The 23,253-nt window shown below is 41.9% G+C and overlaps 1 protein-coding gene across 2 annotated transcripts in view; it reads left to right on the top strand.

Annotated features, from left to right (window-relative positions):
- The window catches only part of LOC149456907 (A-type potassium channel modulatory protein KCNIP1), a 451,873-nt gene that overhangs the window by 222,490 nt on the left and 206,130 nt on the right, over positions 1 to 23,253 (top strand). For both annotated transcript variants that reach the window (XM_089684303.1, XM_089684302.1), the window contains one exon: positions 1,925 to 2,049. In XM_089684303.1, coding sequence (XP_089540429.1) covers positions 1,925 to 2,049 — 125 coding nt within the window. The remainder of the gene's footprint in view (positions 1 to 1,924; positions 2,050 to 23,253) is intronic.

Genomic DNA, 23,253 nt, shown 5'->3' with positions numbered 1-23,253 from the left:
TGTATTTTCTTGGTACCAACATAGACATCACATACAGCAAATCAGTTAAAATCATACAAAAGTTTTGTTACAAAACATATTAAAAGACATTGGACATTTTTATCCATGATATTCAAATGTTTATATAGGGGCAAAAGCTCCCAGTGGACTGAACCTCTGTTCCTATATCTCAACTGAAATTATGGAAATATCAAAAATCACTTCAATGGCAGTAGTCAGGAACATGCGGGCAGTCAATAACTCTCAACATATTTCATGGCATTTACCGCTTTCTCAGGAGTTTTGGGGAGCAAACAAACCACTGTGAAAAGATCAAAAACATACAAATGGTACAAATAATACAAAGTTCACATATAGCAAAGCCATATCACAGTACTGTTTTAATTAATGGCACTTACTCTACAATTTAAGTTACACATGGCTCTATTATTATTATTATTATACAGGATTTATATAGCGCCAACAGTTTGCTCAGCGCTTTACAATATACCAGGAGACAATACAGCAACAATACAGTTCAATACAAGAGGGATAGGAGGGCCCTGCTCCTTGGAGCTTTCAATCTGCTGTAGGAGAAGTAAGGAGAACAAGCAACACCTAACCAAGACTAAGGACTAAGGAATCTAGTAAAACTGACTGTTGGTCAATCACTGTTATGTGTCATGGGGTAGGGGATAAATATTAGAAGCGATCTCCTGTAAAGGGTCCTTCCCTCACAGGCTTTTTCTGGAGACAATGTATGTGTGAATGATTCAGTAATTTCCCAGCCTGCACACACTGGGGAGGATGGGATGAGTCCAGTGGTGCTTTGTCTTTTAGTTCTGTTGGGTGGTGAGGATACAGTTCCAAAGATAAGTCCTAAGGACTTGGAGTTGGCCAATGCCAAGGCCTGGGTACACAGGAAGGTGGCCACTTAGAAGAGTTCGGCTTGGTCCATTGCCTATCTCCACCTTAAGGTTCACTATTATAGGTTGGTGATCTCCATAAAGGTTCACTACTAGCCTGTGAGAGGGGCTGAAGTTATTTCAAAGTAGCTCTTCATCTGATCTATCAGTTCTTCAGTAGCCTGTAGCAATGGTAATTATACAACAAGATACTACTGAGGGATGTTTGCTGCTGTTTGGGGTATCCTGTACCTGTAACCCTATCTACTCTAGACACTGCTGTTACATTGATAAATATTTTGGTGCAGTAAAGGGTAAATTACCAGTAGGCAGTCTAGGAGGGCCCGTGAAATCCAACAGCTTTGTAGGGAGTCATTGCTACAACAATATTTGTTTTGTTTATCTAATGCAACAAGTATACTGTATTATGAGGAAAAAGGTAATATTTGCAAAATACCACCCCTTGTGCCTCACTATGTTGTGTAAGGTCTCATTCCCATGGGCATACAATTATATGCGTTTACATGGGTCTATAGAGCATTTTCAAATACATTTAATAATTTAAATGGTATATTGTACACTGTGCATTTACTTCCCTTCAGGTGCATCCAGTCCAGCTGTGTTTAAAAAAAAAATAGAAGTCTTTGCATCCAGGGACAGATTGGATTTCCTGAATGCATGTTAATGCATGTTCATTTAAATGCAAGAGAACTTGGCCCAGTTAGTAAAAAGTGTAATTCTCCTGGATTCATTTTTCTTGCCTTAAAAAAACAGGGCTAAGTAATATCTAAGTAAGTGATTTCCTCGTGCTCCCTTTTTGCAAGATTAGCACTGCAGAGCTGCTGTAGGGATGTGCTGCATCCATGTTAATAAAGCGTTTATGTATACTGTATGTAGTATATATGGGATGCATGTTTCTTGTACAAACTAACAATGGAAGAATCGTCTTATTGTAATAATCAATATATATGTAACATCTAAGGTTTTATGTTACTTTTTTGAAACACCTAATGTGCATTTTTAATTTTTTTTTTTTCTAGACAAAATAGAAGATGAGCTGGAAATGACAACAATTTGTTATCGGCCAGAAGGACTGGAACAACTTGAAGCACAAACAAACTTTACAAAACTAGAGCTGCAAGTTCTCTACAGGGGTTTCAAAAATGTGAGTTTCTACCAAACAAATAAAAACAGTTCTGACAAAAATCAGTAGATTCATTTTTGTTTATTTAGGAGATTTACATAGGTATTTGATAACATGATAAAAGGTCCGTAAAATACTATAGTTCAAAGGAGCGCAACACCAAAAAGACAATAAAAAAGACAAATATGCAGAAATATTCAAGTTGTTTTCCTTCTGCCATAATTTAAACTCTCTTAAATGAAAATTAATTTGATCATTATGGGTTTCAGACAAGCTTTTTTAAACACCAATCTTCATCTGTTAAAGAAACATAATTGTTACCACAAAGCAATATAGAAACTCAAGGCTGCATACTCAGCTGAAATACTGTATATATTCATGTGAAAAATGAAGTACACCCTTTGAAAATGGTTGAATTTGAATTATATTTAAACAGACTTTGAATTAGATGTTCATTCAAATATTTGATCAGTATTTGCAATACAACTTTATTCAAACAGCACTTGCAGAAAGAGATTATATATTTGGACAAATGACAAATAAAACTGCATTCGTTTTCATAACCTAAATGAACAAAAATACAGATTTATCATATAGAAAAAGTAAGTACACTTTTATGTTTACCGCCACTTTAGAGCCATGAAGTTAGAATTGAGTGCTTCAGTTTAGGTGCCAGTGGTCTGGACCACAAAGCTCCCCCTATGGATATGGGATTTTTTAGGCAAGTGTAAAGACAGGGCTAAAACATTGTAAATACTCTTTATTACATAGTATCCTAAAAATATAAAACATGATGTTTTCCATTTGTCATATAATATTGTTACAATAATATACAATAATTTATCATATAAGTAGAGATTCTATACTGAGTACACGACGGGATTCGGAGGCACAGCAACTTCTTCAGAGATGACTCTGAATACAATATGGTAAATCTGTAGCAGGATTGAAAATATGAATTTTTTTGTTGTACACAGAATATTTCCTCACGTTACCAATGCAGCTGAATTTTAGTGGTACAGCTCAATCAAGATAAAAAAATGTTTTTGAAAACAGCATGAACAAGTGCCACCACATCCAACCACCCCTTCTCAAATGAAAGAAGAGGAGGGATCTCCACGTACCCCCCCGAGAGCCACCCCTATGTTGCCAACTGCCATACTTATTACTTTCTATTGTATTTTATTTATCTATAGACCTTTTTGTGGGGAATACATTGCATGGGAAATCTATCCATTCGTGGAATATATAACGTTTCACCTCTATTTCTTATTTGGTGGGTCTTGATATGGATATCTTTATATATTTAAATTGCCAGTTTTGTTTTTTTTCTCTCTTTTCTCATTATAGACATAATACAGAGAAGATATTTTTCTTTTTTCTTTATACCATTGCTGGCTCACGGGGGTGGGGGTGGTATGGGACGTGGAGACCCCCTCCTCTTCTTTCATTTGTGGAGGGATGGTTGGATGTGGTGGTACTTGGTCATACTGTTTTCAACAACATTTTTTATCTTGATTGAGCTGTGAGCACCACTAAATTTCAGCATTGGTAACGTGCAAAATTATTCTTTGTACATATTTTCAATCCTGCTACAGATTTTACCGTACGGTATGCAGAGTCACCCCTGAAGAAGGAGCTGTGCCTCTGAAATGTGTCAGGTACTCAGTATAGAGTCTCTGCTTATATGACAAATTATTATATATTATTTTGTAATAATATTGTATGACAAACGGTAAACATCATGTTTTATATTTTTTAGATATTATGTAATAAAGATTATTTACCATTTTTTAACGCTGTCTTTGCACTTGCCTAAAAACTCCCATACCCATAGGGGGAACTTTGTGGTAAAATTTTATATAAGGGATGTTGGCAAACATATGGGAAACCTCCCACAATTTTTATAAAGTGACAGTGGCTAAGACCTCCCTAGGGACTATGCAGGTGGAACCTGTCTTATATACTCCTTAGGATCTGGAGTTCTGATGATCAAATGATGATGATCAAAAAAGCTCTCTAAGGTCCTCAGAAAAATGGTTGTAGAAGCCTATGAATCTGGCAAGAGAATTTTTTTTAAATCATTCATGTTACTGTAAGGAAAATAATTCAGAGTGGCATCAATTTTAAAGACTGATAATTTGTTCAGGACTGGCTTGCCCAGTAAATTCAGCCCAAGCATAGACCATATGATGCTAAAAGAATTCTCCAAGGACTACAAAATTTACAGGATATGCAGGAACCTCTTTCAGTAGTTGGCGTCAAAGTGCATGCATGTGCAATTAGAAAAAGATTGTGCTAATTTAAACTGAAAGGGAAATATGCCAAGAAAAAACATTACAATGAGACTGCAGTTTTCTATTGAACATACAGGCAAAGACAAGGCCTTCTGGAACAATGTGGACTGATGTTTGACCACAGTAACAGTTGACATTTTTGGCTAGGATTAAAGACAGCATTTCAGGACAAGAACCTTGTAGCAACTGTGAAGCATAGTGGTAGACCTATTATGACTTGTTGCTTTGCTGCATCAGGGCCTTGAGAACTTACAGTCATTGGGTAAGTTATGAATTCTGCATCATATAAAAGTGTTCTTGATAAGAAGGTGAGGCCACCTGTCCAAATAAAATTATTAACCAAAGACAGATCTTTCAACCCAATAATGATCCTCACCACCCTAGCAAATTCACTAAGGAAAGTGCTAGGAGCCAAACTAGTCAAAGCCCTTTAGTTCCATTTAAACTAACACTTCATGGTCAAACATTTTACAACAAGAAGTCATTTCTGCTAAGGGGGCAATACCAGCTCCTGAGGCCAAAGGTGTACTTTTTTTTCCAGAGTACATAATAACATATGTGGTGTGCTTACTTTTTCTGTATGGGTACTTATAACCCTCAAATGTCATCAATACTAAACTCTTGCTATTGCAACTTTATTTTTAGCCACAAAAACATTTAACCATATTCTCTAGATATAAAAACATTCAAGAAGGGCCCACTGATCCATATTTATACACCCATATCCTCATTCTCTTATAGCATAAACAACTTTTCTTGTAGAAAAATCTTACTGTTTATGGTGAGGCATAATATATTTATTTGCAAGGTAAAAAGTTCAATCTTATTAGAGTATTTTGTCTTTTTAACTGGCCAGACAGAAAAATTGACTTTGCTCTTTAAATTTGCATAGATATTCTCATTCATATTATATCTCATAGGTATAATATTATTCAAATACTGTAAGTCTATGATAGCCTGTATGAACTGGTCCAAAGTTCAATCAATATATCATCTTTATAAATTTTGTTGCAAACCTATGAATTAGGAATCAGAATTCATGCAGTCTCAGCAGAGTTCTAACTAGGCAAAAGGCATTTTCATTGTCATATAACAAATCCGATGCTTTGCTCTCTAAGGATAAAGTAGAGTCTTTTTCTGACAAAAGGTACTAATGAGAACAGAAGAATTTCTCCAAGTATCATATTGCAAAAATGTCATTCAGTTTTACCTGGGACAGGGCTGGTACTTCCACTAGGCAAACTAGGCAGCCGCCTATGGCGCGCTGCCACCTAGGGGTGCCTGGGCACAGCACAGACCGGTACTCTCTCTGTGTGTGATGCCGCCTCATCATGAATGATCCTTCAGCTGAGGGGAGGGGAAGCAGAGGGGTGGAAGATGCTGGGTGTCTGGAGCCAGTGTAGTAACTGAGCTGCCGCTCCTTCCAGTGTTCCTCTCAGCAGTTCCTTACTGCAAGCCGGCTGGCGGCTGCCGATCACTGTGGAGTTCTAGCCCTTCTCTTCCCATTCATCAGTGGAGGCGGAGCTGCGCCTACAGAGAAAGGTAATGTCTGACTCTGATGTCTGTGTGAGCCGGCCGGCCATCCATCACATGTGCAATGTGGCAGTGAATGATAACATCATCAGAATCTGACAGTCTGCTCTTTTTAGTGCCTGCTGATCTATGTCAGTGTTGGTGTGTTGCGTTGGATCTGTCACTGTGTGGGATCGCTCAGTTCAGGTGTTCTCTGTGTGTGTGTGTGGGCAGGACTGCCTGCTGTCACAGCGTTTTATCCCCCCCATTGCCTGGGGAATTCCAGTCCAGGATCTGTAAGAGTGTGGATCTATCATCTTCTACTCACTGCAACTGTCACCCTGCCACTGCCAGCCACAGATACAGTAAATTCGTGACACTGATTTTGTCTTTAATATTGGTGCTGGTGGAATCTTATGGCACTTATTTTTGCAAATTAAAAGAAATGTAGTAGTCTCATGTTTTGTTGATTTAATATTTTGTACTGTTTTTAAAATTATTTATTTATTTATTGGGGGGGGTCTCAAGTAGCTGGTCTTGCCTAAGGTGCAAAATAGTCTAGCTCTATATTTGCAAATACAAAGAGAGGGCATGTGTTGATGCAGATATTAAAGATACAAAGGTAGAGGCTGCAACCCGGTCCAAATGGGATTCCCGCTGAATGATATAAGAACAATGAGTGTGACCTTTGTCATGGAAATTCAAAGGATATCTGTAGTCACATCATACACTTTCATTTTATATCATCATCATCGTAATAACAATACAAAAATAAAAGTTACTTTTGCCTATCCAGTATAAACGTATTTGAAATTTCTCTCTTCATTGTTGTGATTGCTTCCTGATGGTTGGCCTCTCTTTCCACAACTTCCTGGATTTCCTGCATGCTTTGAATCTTCTCCTTTGCTCATTCTTTTGGATTATATTTGATCTCTTAGGACTGCATATCCTATTTGGTACCTTGCTGGTTGCAAGCAAGGAGCCCTGGTTTACTCTTAATGCAACTTTGAAGTAACGCAATTTCAAAGCTGCAGGTCAGTGTGATTTCAGGTGCGACTTGCCTGACATCTGTGTGAATTCATGCACAGATGTCTATGCAAGTCGCACCTGAAATTGCTGAAAATAGTGCAGGGACTATTGTCAAAATCCGCCGGAGTCTCACCGTTTGAACGGTGCTATTGCCGACACTTGTCATGTGATTTGGAACTATCAAATTGTATCAAGTCGTGAACCGGGGCTTATACCTGTACTGGCTGCCTTCTGAAAAATCCTCCTCTCAGCACCTGTGTAGTTCAGATAGCAGGCTCTATGAAATGTGTGACACAGTGGTGCAAATTCACAGGACATAGTAGATAAAAAAATATGTCACAGAATTTAAGGAAGTAAATGTGTTGAATTGTTTATCAGTACTTTTCAATCTTCAGGATCATTCAGCTTAATAGGAGTAGGCTAGAAATAATTGAGCTTTATTTAAAAATCAATGTATGATTTTACATTTTGACCATAGATACACTCAAAAGTTCAGCACTGAGAGTTGATCAGTTGTTCCTAACTGTCAATAGATTAGTTACATAGTTAGCCTGGTTGAAAAAAGAGAAAAGTCCATCCAGTTCAGCCATTAAAAAAAAAAGTGATAATCCTATACCCACAGTTGATCCAGAGGAAGGCAAAAAAAACCCAGCAAATCATACTCCAATTTGCTCCTGCAGAGAAAAAAAAATAATTTCCTGATCCCCCGCGGGGCAATCGGATATTCCCTGGATCTACTTTACCTATAAATGTTAGTATCCAGTTATATTCTATGTATCTAAGAAAGAATTCAGGCCTTTTTTAAAGCAATCCACTGAGCTGGCTAGAACCAACTCTTGAGGGAGTCTATTCCACATTTTCACACCTCTCACTATTATTATTATTATTATACAGGATTTATATAGCGCCAATAGTTTGCGCAGCGCTTTACAATATAAGGGAGACAGTACAATTACAATACATCGCTATGAAGAAACCTTTCCGTGTTTGGAGATTACATTTCTTTTCCTCCAGATGTAAAGAGTGCCCCCTTGTCCTCTGTGATGACCTTTATACATTTATACATGTTGGTCATATCCCCCCTTAATCTCCTCTTCTCAAGAGAGAATAAATTCAGTTCCTATAATCTTTCCTCATAGCTGAGCTCCTCCATGCCTCTAATCAGTTCGGTTGCCCTTCTCTGTACTTTCTCTAGTTCTCCAATGTTCTTTTTATGAATTGATGCTCAAAACTGAACTGCATATTCCAGATGAGATGTTACTAATGATTTGTACAGGGGTAAAATGATATCTCTCTCTCTGGAGTCTATACCTCTTTTAATACAAGAGGATTTTGCTTGCTTTAGAAACCGCAACTTGGCATTGCATGCCATTATTAAGCTTGTGATCTACCAGACTCCCAGATCCTTCTCCACCATTGATTCCCCCAGTTGTACTCTCCCTAGTACATCTAATGCATGCATATTCTTAGCCCCCAAGTGCATAACCTTACATTTATCAACATTAAACCTCATTTACCGCATAGTTGCCCAATTAAACAGTGCATTGAGGTCGGCTTGTAAGTTGAAGACATGCTGCACAGCTTGGTGTCATCTGCAAAGACTGAAATGGGATTTTTAACTGGTTGCCGTCCAGCCACAGTGTTTATACTGTGGCAGGGCGGCACCGCTGCGCAGAATCATGTTTTTAAACATCATTCTGCAAAACCAGTAGGTGGTGCGTGCGACCGTTCTACCTGCGCCGCGGATCACGGCCGTGGGTGTCAATCACCGGGTCCCAGCCGGTCATTACCCGCCGGGTCCCGGCGATTACCAGCAATCACTGACAGGGAGCATGGCTGCAGTGTTTACACTGCAGCTCTGCTCCCTGTCAGTTCCGATCATGCTGATCCTGAGAGAGGAGTTTATCTCTCGGGATCAGCGTGTTCCTGTGAAGCACACACCCCTGCCCCCTGGTAAAACACTCCCCTCACACAGTTAACCCTTTCATTGCCTAAAAAAGTTAACCCCTTCCTCCCCAGTGCCATTAGTACAGTGTCAGTGGTTTTTTTTTTTGCACTGATCACTGTATTGGTGTCACTGGGGATGTCAGTGACCCCAAGTCAGTTCCCCCCCAGTGTCAGAATGTCCGCCGCAGTCCCGCCATAAATCACTTATCACTGCCATAAGTGGCTGATCGCTGCCATAGGTCGCTGATCACCGCCATTATTAGTATAAAAAAAAAAAAAATACAGTATCTATACCGCCATTTGTAAATGCTATACCTTTCATGTAAACCAATTAATTTACACGTATCGGGATTTTTTTTAGCAAAGACATGTCACAGAATACATTTTGGCCAAAATTTATGACGAAATTTGATTTTTAAATTTTTTACTGGACATGTTTTATAGCAAAAAGTCCAAAATATTGTTTTTTTTCTCAAAATTGTCAGCCTTTTTTTTATAAAAAAAACGCACAGGCGATCAAATACCACCGAAAGAAAGCTCAATTTGTGGGAAAAAAAGGACGTAAATTTAATTTGGGTGCAGTGTTACATGACCGCGCAATTGTCAGTTTAAGTAACGCAACGACGTAACACAAACCGCTTCTGTAACCGTTTCCTGGCCGCCCTATAGCAGAAATACTGCTACAGGGCGGCATGGGTGCACAAAATCACATATATATATATATATATATATATACACACACACACACGATTTGCGCTTTCGTGGTTTTCACGCCCCTCCCAGATGGCATCAGATTGCCCGTCAGTACACCAGTCGTCACATTTAACCCCTTGACTGCCAGGAGCACGCTCATGCACAATAAACATCCATTGCTAGTATAGTGTCTGAACGGATCAATATCTTTGATCAGATCAGCACTATACCAGCGTTCACATTAGTATAGTGTCCCCAAAAATGCAGCGTTAGCGGGATCAGCCCCGGCACCTGCCAGCACCTGCGTTTAGCCCCTACGCTTACCCCCCCTTCTCCCCTACCAAGTGCAGTGTCAGTAGGTCACTGTCACTTGATATATTACACACAAAACCGCAGTGTTCGCAGAATCAGGCCTGATCTCTGTTAGCACTTGTCAGTACATTTTGATGACTCTCATATGCAGCAGACTGCCAGTACTAGTGCCGCGCTACCTGTTGGTGAACTGGCAAGTACTAGTGGCCTAGTACATCCTGGTCTTTCACATATCTCTTAGATTGTAAGCTCCCAGGATCAGGCCCTCCTAACCCTCTTGTATTGAACTGTATTCTTCTGTATTGTCTCCCGTTATATTGTAGCACTGAGAAAACTGTTAGCGCCATAAATCCTGTATAATAATAATAATACCAGCACTGCAGTATGACTTGGTGACGTGGTGAGTCCCATAAGTGCAGTACAAGCTGGTGCAGTGGCGAGCACAAGTATTGTCCCGCAACCTCAAAGAATTCGCATACAGGCCCATAGAGCTCCTAGTATCCTTCCGGATATGCTTGCAAATCCCAATTGACAGCCCACAAATTCTGCAGCACCCATACTTCCCCCATTCACTGCTGAACCCAGAATTCAGGTGGAAATAGCAAATTTAACTACTCCCCTTGATTTTTAGAGCTGTTTTTCAAGGAATATCTGTATGCATTGATTGTGGATCAAAGCAATTTATATGCCGAGCGGCCCCGCAAAAATTGAGTGCAGGACCAGCAGGTAAGTGTTCAGTGTAGAGGTGCTGCTGCAACCACATATGCTGGCTGCAGCAGCACCATACGAGAACAGGGTCAGCAAGTGTCAGTGGGAGGAATAGTGCCCCATCATTGGTGTCACTGATACCAATGATGGAGCACTATTCCTCCCACTGATACCAATGATGGGGCACTATTCCTTCCACTGACACCAATGATGGGGCACTATTCCTCCCACTGACACCAACGATGGGGCGCTATTCCTCCCCCCCACTGACACCAATGATGGGGCACTATTCCACCCCCCACTGACACCAATGATGGGGCACTATTCCACCCCCCACTGACACCAATGATGGGACACCATTCCTCCCACTGACACCAATGTTGGGACACTATTCCTCCCACTGACACCAATGATGGGGCACTATTCCTCCCACTGATACCAATGATGGGGCACTATTCCTCCCACTGACTGCAATGTTGGGACACTATTCCTCCCACTGACACCAATGATGGGGCACTATTCCTCCCACTGATAACAATGATGGGGCACTATTCCCGCCACTGATACCAATGATGGGGCACTATTCCCCCCACTGATACTAATGATGGGGCACTATTCCTGCCACTGATACCAATGATGGGGCACTATTCCTGCCACTGATACCAATGATGGGGCACTATTCCCCCCACTGATACTAATGATGGGGCACTATTCCTGCCACTGATACCAATGATGGGGCACTGGTCCTTCCACTGATATTGATGATGGGGCACTATTCCTGCCACTGATACCAATGATGGGGCACTATTCCTCCCACTGGTGTCCATTGGAAGAGGGGTAGTCTTATACGGCGAGTATAGCCCAAACACTACATTTTAGCAGGAAAAGTAGGGGGTTGTCTTATACGCCCAGTCGTCTTATACGCCAGCAAATACGGTATATATATAGGCTACATCTTTTTCTGTAAATATTTTTATTGCACCCTTTTGACCTTTTAGGAATAAATCTTACTTTCTGAAAGTGTTGAACTGTTTCTACAGCTCTTTAATGCAAACTAAAGCACCCCTGTCTCTGAAGAACGCTAATGTGTGTTTTAAACGTGTGCATACATCTGTCTGCAGTGACATTGTGTATACAAACGATTATTCAAACATCATAGTGTTATTGCTGATATTACCGAGTTTCTCTGTACAAAAAGGAGGTGGTGGCAGTGTGAAGGGTTAATTGTGTATCTGCAGCCTGAGAGAGATTGTTACTGGGTCAGGTTAATTACGCAGATTGTGGTCCATTAGCTGGAAAATCTGTGTGCAGGGTGCAGCTGGGCGTGGCATTGTTACACACGTGACAGCGCGGTTTTAGATTGGCTAGTCCTTAGGTCACGAGTTTGGTGAGAGGGGCTGGGGTCTGACGCCGCAATCGTCACAGTCCTCGGGGTAACCCTGAATTTGACCGGCTCCACAAAATTCAGCCCCTCGCAAATCACCTTTTTGCAGATGTCTATACTCCCCAGCAAAACATCTGCGTTGAGTCCCTCATTAATTTTTCTGGCCGCCTTGCAGTAAAACAATTTCTCCCCTGCAAGCGTGTCAGATATGGGGTCAAGATGCTGAAGACCTGTGAGAGGGCAACAGGCTATACTTATAAGTTTCGGATTTACGAAGGAAAAGATAGTCATGAGGAGCCCCCTGGATGCCCAGACTACATGGGGAGCAGTGGAAAGATAGTTTGGGACTTGGTGTCATCCTTTTTCCATATGGGGTACCAATTATACGTGGACAATTTTTATTCAAGCGTGCCACTATTTAAACATTTGTTCAATCTTGTAACTGGCGCTTGTGGCAAAGTGTGACCTAATGTGTGCCCACCATTAGAAGTGGGTGGATGCAGGGTGGTATATTCTAATGGTGGGCATACCACACACTTTTTCTGGCAGAGATTTCTTCAAATTTTTTCATTCAGTCCACAGGCTGCATACAAAAAAAAAAAAAGAACATAGCATATACACCCAACAAGGATCAGCGATGTACTGGTACATCACTGGAATTTGAATGGTTATACCAGGATGATGCCTACAGCTGCAGGCATCATCCTGGTATCCTTTTTTTCAGCTGGCGATTGAATTTCATGTAAAAGCAATCCTAGTGGCTAATTAGCTGCAGGATTGCTTTTACAAGCATCGGAGATGATGCCCCCTCCCCCGCTGCCTTCCATGGCCATCTCGGGCAGTCCCGTGCCATTGGGGGAACCTGAGAATGCAGCTGGTGTTTCTGCGAGCTGACCATAGAGTTGATTGGAGACCAGAGTGGTGCCAATCATCTCTATAGTCTGAGAATTCGGAAGCTACAAGCATTTCATCACTTCAGTTTCACAGGATATAAACAGCATCATTTGTAAATTGGGAAAGCATCTGATCACACCGATTTTGGTTTGATTAGATAATGTAAGGGCAGAGGAGATATCCAGAGTAGGATAGACCCCAGATTTCTCAAAAAAGAATATATGACAATGCCCATTGAAGTTATAGGGGATATTTGCATTCCCTGTGATAGCATTAAAAGTGATAAAAAAAAATCGTCTCTCCCATGCGCGCACACCTGTGTGCACAAGCCTTGACCCTGTTCCGGTATGTAAACAGCGGTTGCACCATGCATGTGAGGTATTGCCTTGAACGTCAGATCAAGGGCAGTAATTCTAACACTAGACCTGCTCTGTAAATCTAAAATGGTAGCTTTTAAATCATTGCCTATGGATATTAAAAATGTTTGCAGTTTGTCGCCATTGCACGGGGCATGCGCAGTTTTAAAGCATGTCATGTTTGGTATCTATTTACTCAGTATACCATTATCTTTTATATTTTACCAAATAATTAGCCAATATATTGTGTTTTTGTGGATTAAAAGTAAAAAAAGTGTATTTTTTTAAAAAAAAATTGCTTTTGAAAAATTGCTGCGCGAGTACTATGTGCCATAAAAAAATTGTAATACCCACCATTTTATTCACTAGGGTGTCTGCTTTAAAAAATATATAATGTTTGGGGATTTAAATACATTTTCTAGCAAAAAATACTGATTTTTTTATGTGAACAAAAAGTGTCAGAAAAGGCTTGATCTTCAGGTGGTTAGAAGAGTGAATGATGTGTGGCATAGAATGCCCCCACCCCCCAAAACGACCCCTTTTTGGAAAGTAGACACCCCAAACTATTTGATGAGAGGCATGTTGAATCAATAGAAGAATTTATTTTTTTACCACAAGTTTTTGGAAAATGACAAAAAAAAAAATCTTTTTTTTTTTTACACAAAATTGTCACAAATGATTTACTGCTCACACATGCCATGGGTATATGTGGAATTACTCCCCAAAATACATTCTGCTACTTCTCCCGCGTTTGGGGGTACCACATGTGAGAGACGTTTTGGCAGTCTAGCCAGGTACAGGACCCCAAAATCCAATAAGCACCTTCAGCCTTTTAAAGGGCTTTATTTCCTCATTACACTTCCTGACTACCTCTCACAGTTTTGGGGGCCCTGAAATGCCAGGATAGCACCTAACCCTCCCCAAATGACCCCTTTTTGGAAAGTAGAAACCCCAAGGAATTTGATAAGAAGCACGGTAAGTATTTTGCAGATCTCATTTGTTGCCACACGTTTTTGGAAAATGAAGAAAAAGAACAAAAACATATTTTTTCTATTTTTTTTATATTTCAAAACCTTGTGAGAAAAAATTAGATCTGCAAAATACTCACCATGCCTCTTTTTAAATTCCTTGGGGTGTCTACTTTCCAGAAAGGGGTCATTTGGGGGGGGGGGGGGGGTTGGTGCTATCCTGGCATGTCAGGGCCTTCGAAACTGTGATAGGTAGTGAGGGAGTGTAATGAGGAAGTTATGCAGCTTCAGGCTTTCAAAGTGGTCATTGGATTTCAGGCTCCTGTATGTGGCTAGGCTCCCAAAAAGTCTCACACACATGGTATCCCCATACTCGGTAGAAGTAGCAGAATGTATTTTGGGGTATAAATTCCACATATACCCATGGCTTGTGTGAGAAATAAATCATTTAAATGACAACTTTGTGTAAAGAAAAAAAAAAAAAGTTTTTTTTTCCACAAGTTTCTGGAAAATGACAATCTTCCATGGACTCAATATGCCTCTCAGTGGATAGCTTAGGGTGTCTAATTTCCGAAAAGGGGTCGTTTGAGGGTGTTTGTACTATCCTGCTTTTTTAGCACCTCAAGAAATGTGATGGGCAGTCAGAAAGTAAAAGCTGTGTAAATTCCATTATCTATACCATAGTTTGTAGACGCTATAACTTTCACACAAAGCAATAAATATACACTTACTGCGATTTTTTTTAACTAAAAACATGTAGCAGAATACATTTTGGCCTAAAAAAATCAAAAAAATCAAAGAAAGCTCTATTTGTGTGAAAAAAGGACATAAATTTCATTTATGTACCGTATTGCATGACCACGCAATTGCCCGTTAAACTAGCGCAGCGCTGTATAGCAAAAAGATTGCGTAAATTGCAGTATCTATACCATAGTTTGTAGACGCTATAACTTTCACACAAAGCAATCAATATACACTTATTGGGATTTTTTTTTACCAAAAACATGTAGCAGAATACATTTTGGCCTAAATTTATAACTAACTTTGAGTTTACTATATATTTTTTATAGCTGAAAGTAAAAAATACCGTTTTTCTTAAAAATTTTTGGTCTTTGTTTATAGCATGAAAAATAAAAAGCGCACAGGTGATCAAATACCACCAAAGGAAAGCTCTATTTGTGTGAAAAAAAGAAGTAAATTTCGTTTGGGTGCAGCATTGCATGACCGTGCAATTATCAGTTGAATTAGTGCAGCGCCGAGTAGCAAAAAGAGGCCTGGTCAGATAGGGGAGAAAATCATCAGGAGGGCAAGTGGTTAATCCCAGACCCTATATCGTTTATAAATATATTAAAAAGTAAGAGTCCCAACACTAAACCCTGGGGTACACCACTGATGACCCCAGACCATTCAGAGTATGAATCATTAACCACTACTCTCTGAATACGATCTTTTAGCCAGTTTTCAGTCCATTTACATATGGATTTTTCCAAGCCTGTAGACTTTATTTTACACATTAGCCGTGTGTGGGGAACTGTGTCAAACGCTTTTGCAAAATCCAAGTATACCACGTCCACCACCATCCCTCTGTCCCAGGTTTTGCTCACCTCATAAAAAGAAATCAGATTTGTTTGACTTCTGTGTTTCATGAATCCATACTGTCTGTTGCTTAAAATATTTCTTTCCAGCAAGAACTCATCTATATGGTCTTTTATTAAACTCTCCAGTATCTTCCCAACTATAGAAGTTAAACTAACAGGTCTATAATTACTTGGTAAAGATTTTGACCCCTTTTAAATATTGGCACCACATTTGCCTTATGCCAATCCAGTGGTACTATGCCAGTCATTAAAGAGTCCCTAAAAATTTGAAGCATTGGCTTTGAATTGACAGAGTTTAGTTCAAGGGTTGGGCAACTGTGGCCCTCCAGCTGTTGGTGAACTACAAGTCCCATCATGCCTCTGCCTTTGGGAGTAATGCTTGTAACTGTCAGTTTTGCAATGCCTCATGGGACTTGTAGTTCTACAACAGCTGGAGGGCCACAGTTGCCCACCCCTGCTTTAGTTGATGCAGCAGAGAGAACAGTTAGACACCCAGGTGCTTAGAATTAGGCTGTTCTAGTTTATTAAGCAAACATAAAATTAAGCAGACAAAGGAATGATAGTTGATTGATTATATACAGAATAGTAAATTGGCTGTACGCCCAGATCTGGTGATCAGTGTGTGACCTTGTAGAACAATTACACACTTACAGTTACAAACTTTAAAAAGAAATAAGCTGGCTAATCTGCTCATTACATTACAAATTCAATTAAGTTTCAACTGAAATGATAGTAAGTAACCACTTCACGCCTTTAGGACGTACCTATACGTCCTCAGGTTGAAGTGTTTATACTAGGATCATGGCTGCAGCTAGTCTAATGGACCCCAGATCTCTCAGTAAAGGGTACCTGTCACTGCCCATGCTATCACAACGGATGTTGATCATCCCTTGTGATAGCAATAAAGTTGATCCAAAAGAAAAATTAAAGACATTTAAAAAAAAAAAATTTAAACTCGCTTGTCCCCATGTGTTCACACACATGTGAATGCATACATAGGTCTTGCACAAATATGTAAATGCTGATTGCACCACATATGTGAAGTATCACCATGAATGCCAGAGTGAGTACAGAGTGCCCTGATGATCAGTGTAGATGTCCCCTTTGAGGAATGCCGATTACTGGCTCTCCTCATGAGCTGTTAGCGTCACAGCTTGTGAGGAGAGAAATGCCGATAACAGGCATTTCCTTACTTACATGCGATGAGCTGTGATTGGACACAGCTGATCACATGACAGAGCCGAAGTCATTGGCTCTTTCCACTGATCGGCGCGCACACGTGGTTACAGTGGGAGGACATCATATGACATCCTCCCAGAACGAAAGAACTGACTTGTGCCCATCATTTCCTTATATGGCGGGCGGGAGGCAGTTAAAAAACACATACACATAGTGTCCCAGTAGGCCACTAAAGTTAAATTTAGTTTTTGGTCTGCCCATAGACAGGAACAATCGTTTAGCAGTGTCTGTCCTGAGTGCTGCTGGTGTAGGCTCCGTTACTTTCCCATGCATCACACTGAGCAATGAGATATAGTGGGTGGAAGAACACAGACCCTGGCCTGCATATTAATGCTTCTTTAGCCACAACAAAACAAAGTCCAACAAAAGAACAGTCCATTTTCCTAAGCCCCAACTCCTAATCAAGCTATGTGCTGCTCCGGCATACCTACAAAAGGTAGACTATTCCTCGGACGTCCATCTCTCTGTTATTGGCAGCCGTCAGCTTGATGACACTCCCGTCTTCCGGCTCCATCATATGTCCAAAGTGTCTTTCGAAGAACTCCAGAGGCATAAAGGTGCACTCCGACCCTGTATCAACTAGGCAGCGTACCTTCTGGCCTTCCAACTCGGCTTCTATAACGGGGCTGCTGGCTTACAGGTCGTGTTCCTCATGCTTAGGGCTTAGCTTCTGGTGTACCGCCGCAGGATGCCCAGCTACTGCGGCGGTCGGAAGTTTAACGTCGGCTCGGACTTCATCTGTTCTGGGCACTCTCTGGCCATGTGGCCGTACTGTCGACAAGCCCAACAGAGGGGTCCCCTTTTGACGTGCCCCCGCAGATGAGTTATCCTGAGTGGAGTGGCGCGAGGTGCTGAGGTCATTTCTGGAGACCGGGGAGATTCTGCCTTCATCTGAGACACTTCCAGCCGAAGTTCTCTTAATTCTGTCCGCAGGGCCTGGACCACATCCTTTAAGGATTCTGAGTCTTCAGATGCAGACTGACCTCTTGTAGCATGGATACTACTCACTATTCTCACCGCCACAGGTATGCACTCCTCCTCTCTCTCCACGGCGGCTAAGTAGATGCTGTAGAATGTCATGTTGGGCGCCGTCCGGGTCATCTCTTGCAATTTGTCCTGTAAGAACTTGTTGGAGAGCCCCACTATGAACTGGTCTTGTAGTAGCCGGTCCACCTCCCGGAAAGCTCCCATGGCCTCTGGATCTCACCGCTGTATTTCATTTAGCGTCTCCTGTAGGGCATTGGAGTACTGCATCAGGGTCTCGCCCTCTTGCTGTGGTTGGTTGAAGAAGTGGCTCTGCAGCTGCACCACTTTAGCATGCCCCCCTTGGGCTCTCTCCAGCAGGGAGAGGATTTTCTCTAGGGTGTCTCTCTCAGATTCGGGCCTTACCATTACTGTACGTCTGACGTCACCCTCTAGAGCCCCCAATGCAACCTCTGCCCGCAGCTCGGACGTCAGGTTACACATTCTAACCGCACTTCGCACTCTTTCAGTCCAGTCCTGCAACGTCATATTTTTACCGTCAAATTTTGGCAGGTAACTCAACAGCGCCCCCATGGGAATGTACCCTACTGGTACGGGCAGGGCGGAGGCAAGCTGTATCAGCGGTGTTGGGGCAACTTGGCCTTGCACTGACGCACCCTGAGCTAGGTCCTGGACCAGTGCCATTGGCGCCGGGGGGAAGATCTCCCGCTGCATCCCTGTCCATAACGGTCGCTGTATCCTGCCGACTATGCCAAGTTGTAAGCTGTGTACCGGGGTGGGCTCCCCAGGATACAGTGAAGTCATGAACGAGGAAAGCAACCCCAACACCAGTTTTTGCCACAACAGAATTTTACTTAGATGTGGCAAATAAACACAACCAGAAATGCTGGAAACATACAATAAATTTACATACACCCAGCCCAAAGGCTGAGACCCTTGTGCTGCACAGCATGGCGCCTTCTGATGGATGAAGGTAGAAAGTGAAGTAATTTACCTGCTGGCGGGCACAAATAAGCTGCCACACCTTACCTGTTATTACCCTAAAAGAGCAGGAATCAGTGTATGGGTGTACGGTATGGGCTAGCCTGCGGTGCAGCACAACAGCTTACGATCTTACACAAATCTACAATATTCCCGCTCCCATAACTGGTCCTGTAGCACGTGCCTGAGTATTCCTTCTGAGCAAAACGCCAGTCTGGCTTGAGTTTGTAGGATTTTATCAGCTCTCCAATGTGAAATGTCACTTTAAGTTGTGGAGTACTTCCAATAATTAGTAACAACACTTGTGGCCTGACACAAACAGAGACCCTAACTAACTAACTATAGGCCTGGTCTCAGTCTATAGGCGCCAACACTAAAATGAAGTACGTGCACGATCTTACCGACCCGGGTCTGCTTTGCATGTGCTGGTGACTCTGAACAGAACACATGTCTCCCCAACAGGCCTGCAATATTGCAGTGTATGCTGCGTTGTTCCTCTGCTCTCATCAGCTTCCTGGCAGAAATCTCATCAGCTTCCTGGCAGCAATCTCATCAGCTTCACCCAGCTTCAGCTCTGGCGATGGAGGGATGCTCCCACACCTGGATGTCATCAGATTTTCAGCTCACACGGCCCCTTCATTCAGCATTCTCCAGAACATGGCTCCTGTCTCCTTTTCCTGTTTCCTCAACTCCCTGTGAAAACCCCACCTCTTCATGAATATACAAATATCTATGCAGTCTGAGCCTGTGTTAGAAAAACAGTGACATCTTGTGGCTAAACTGCAGAATGTCAGTCAAAACATTAATTTACTCCACACAATAATTTACTGCACACAAACAGTGTTGAAGCAATGAGAGCTGTTTCCCCATCTCACACAGGTCTGAACTCAGGGGGAGTCTGTTCACATCCATACTGAGAAGAGCAATGGCTGAAACATGCCTCTTAATGCAATTCAAGATTTTAGAAATGAGACAAAATATTGCTTTCCAGTAGCTTTTTATATGTGAGCAACTCCAAGGTATGTGGTGCAGTGTTCCCTCCTGTGCGCAACCTTGCCAGCATTATTTATTGATATAAGGATAGAATTTAACTACACTGCTCAAAAACATTAAAGGAACACTTTCTAATCAGAGTATAGCATCAAATCAATTAAACTCCTGGGATATTGATTTGGTCGGTTAAGTAGCAGAGGGGGTTGTTAATCAGTTTCAGCTGCTTTGGTGTTAATGAAATTAACAACAGGTGTAATAGATGGGCAACAATGAGGTGACCCCCAAAACAGGAACGGTTTTACAGGTGAAGGCCACTGACATTTTTTTCCCTACTCATCTTTTCTGCCTGTTTTTCAATAGTTTTGGCCATTAGGTATCGGGATGAAATCCTTGGACCCATTGTCGGACCCTACACTGGTGCAGTGGGTCCTGGGTTCCTCCTGGTGCATGACAATGCCTGGCCTCATGTGGCAAGAGTATGCAGGCAGTTCCTGGAGGCTGAAAGAATTGATGCCATTGAATGGCCCCCACAGTCGCCTGACCTAAATCCAATAGAACATCTCTGGGATATCATGTTTCGGTCCATCCGATGCCACCAGGTTGCACCTCAGACTCTCCAGGAGCTCAGTGATGCCCTTGTCTAGATCTGGGAGGAAATACCCCAGGACACCATTCGTTGTCTCATTAGAAGCATGCCCCAATGTTGTCAGGCATGTATACAAGCACGTGGGGGCCATACAAACTACGGAGTACCATTCTGAATTGCTGCAATGAAATTTCGGCAAAAAGGACTAGCCTGCTGTATCATTTTTGCGCATTGATTTCGGGTAGTCTTTGAATTCAGTCCTCTGTAGGTTAATCATTTTCATTTCCATCAAATGATGGAATCCTTACGTTCCTAACACATTACCCAGTCTATATCAGTCTAGATATCCAGCATGATATGTTTCCCCAGTGAGATCTGATGTGTTTTCAAAGTGTTCCTTTCATTTTTTTAGCAGTGTATATGAGATGGGGTGATACCATTTGTGTTGTATTTTTTGAGAAAGCAAATGCAACTGGAGTATGTTATGCTATGTTGGATAGCATATATCCATTGGGTAAAAGTGAGATGCAAGTCTGTTTACCATCTTGTTAATGATGAGGTTTTAGTAAATATGTCTTTGGAATGGAGAAGTGTATAAAGTATGATAATACCCTTCCGAGAGAAATTTGTGAGGTCCAGTATAACTGTGAACATTATTTTTATCAACATACAGTTTAAGCAATTGAATGAATGATTCCCAGGCTTTGATCACTAGAGAAAATTAAATCAAGCACGAAAGTGCTTTCATTTTAAAAACTTTTTGCAGTGGCTGGCATGAAACCATGTGTCTTTTCCTTTAGTGCCAGTTCACATATATGCGGATTGAATGCGGTTTGAACCGCATCCAATCCACATGACATTTGAAATAACATTGCTTCCTATGGTGCCTGTTCACATATGTCCGGTGCACTGGCAGTGCGCATTCAGCCTGGGTTCACACTTGTGTGGTGCGGCATATCGCATGTGATTTGCACAGGAAATGCACCTGTGCAAATCACATGCGAATTCTGTGCGGTGCGATTTGAGCCATACATTTTGTTTGTCTCAAATCACATCTCATCTGCACCAAAAAGATGCAGGACCCTTTTTTTTGGTCTGCACTAGAATTGGATCGCATGGGTATTCACACCCATGCGATCCAATTCTGCACATCACACTGCGTTTTGCGGACCGATTTTGGGGTGTTGTTAACTTAACATACACACCTGCAGCAGTTCGCATGAACAGGGTGCAGAATTCGCACAGAAGCTTCTGCAAGTTCCGCACCGCATCAGTGTGAACCCAGGCTCAGTGTGGATTGTCCAATTTCTGAGCAGAGTGGTTTGGTTCACCTGCGGATTACAGGCTATTGACTTCTTTGAGAACCGTTCCTAAACCGCATATATAATCAGTTATGAACAGGATAAAATCCTGACCTGAACCTGATCTAAACGTGTCCTGAACCTGATCTAAACCTGACCTGAACCACTGAATCAATTAGCTGTGAAACCTGAGCTTCAATCCCCACTGTACATGTGTGAATCAGCACTAAAGCTTTATAATGGTAGGTGTGGTCAGCTGTACATGAAATGGGCCCTCATCAGTTGGCTCCAAAGTTTTCTTTGCATGTCTGTTAACAACCACACAGTCACCTGGCTTTGCAATTGAGGAGAAAACACAAAAATGAGTTTAAGCCAACAATCCATTGAGGGCAGCGACATATTCTGTGCGATCTGAATGCAGGACCTGCAGCTGTTAGGGAAAATAGAGTCCTGTACGAGGTGATGTATTAGTCTAGGTTCACACCTATGCGTTTTCCGCAGCATTTTCCAGAAATGCACAGCAGTCCATTTAAAATGATTTCCTATGGAACAGGTTCACATCTCCGTGTTTTCACCCGGTGCATGGCTTGGAAAGGGTCAGGGACTTTTTTAAATGCAAGATGTTGCATTTTTGGTTCTATAGACCAGCGTTTTTCAACCACTGTGCCGCGGCACACTAGTGTGCCGTGAGATATTGTCTGGTGTGCCGTGGGAAAAATTGCAATTTCATCCGTAACATGTGGCCTCGGCTCACAAATAGACCAATCATTAGAACAGCAATGGGCAAACTACGGCCCGCGGGGCGTAGTTTACCTTTTAATCCGGCCCGCGGAGCGTGATACTGTCAGGATGATCTGTCCCCCTCGACGTATCTGCGCATGTGCCGGAGATCGCCGATCGGCTGCTAATGCCTGAAACTGGCACACGTCGAGGGGGACAGATCCTCATAGGAGACAGATTTTCATGCTACACCGGAACGGCGAGAGGAACGCGCAGAGCAAAGGTAAGTGAATTGACACAGGGGGGGCTTGCGGACTTAATATGGGGGATGAATTAATATGGGGGATGAATTACTATATGGGGGATGAATTACTATGGGGGATGAATTACTATGGGGGATGAATTACTATAGGGGGGATGAATTACTATGGGGGATGAATTACTATATGGGGGATGAATTACTATGGGGGATGAATTACTATATGGGGGATTAATTACTATAGGGGGGATGAATTACTATGGGGGATGAATTACTATATGGGGGATGAATTACTATATGGGGGATGAACTACTATAGGGGGGATGAATTACTATATGGGGGGTGAATTACTATGGGGGATGAATTACTATGGGGAATGAATTTCTATATGGGGGATGAATTACTATGGGGGATTAATTACTATATGGGGGATGAATTACTATGGGGGATGAATTACTATATGG

This window comes from Staurois parvus, unplaced genomic scaffold (genome assembly GCF_062004578.1).
Source record: "Staurois parvus isolate SC_StPar_1 unplaced genomic scaffold, SC_StPar_1.0 ptg000343l, whole genome shotgun sequence".
In the NCBI taxonomy this organism is placed as follows: domain Eukaryota; kingdom Metazoa; phylum Chordata; class Amphibia; order Anura; family Ranidae; genus Staurois; species Staurois parvus.
Note: the sequence above shows the minus strand (reverse complement) of the source record. Positions and strands in the feature narration are given on the sequence as shown.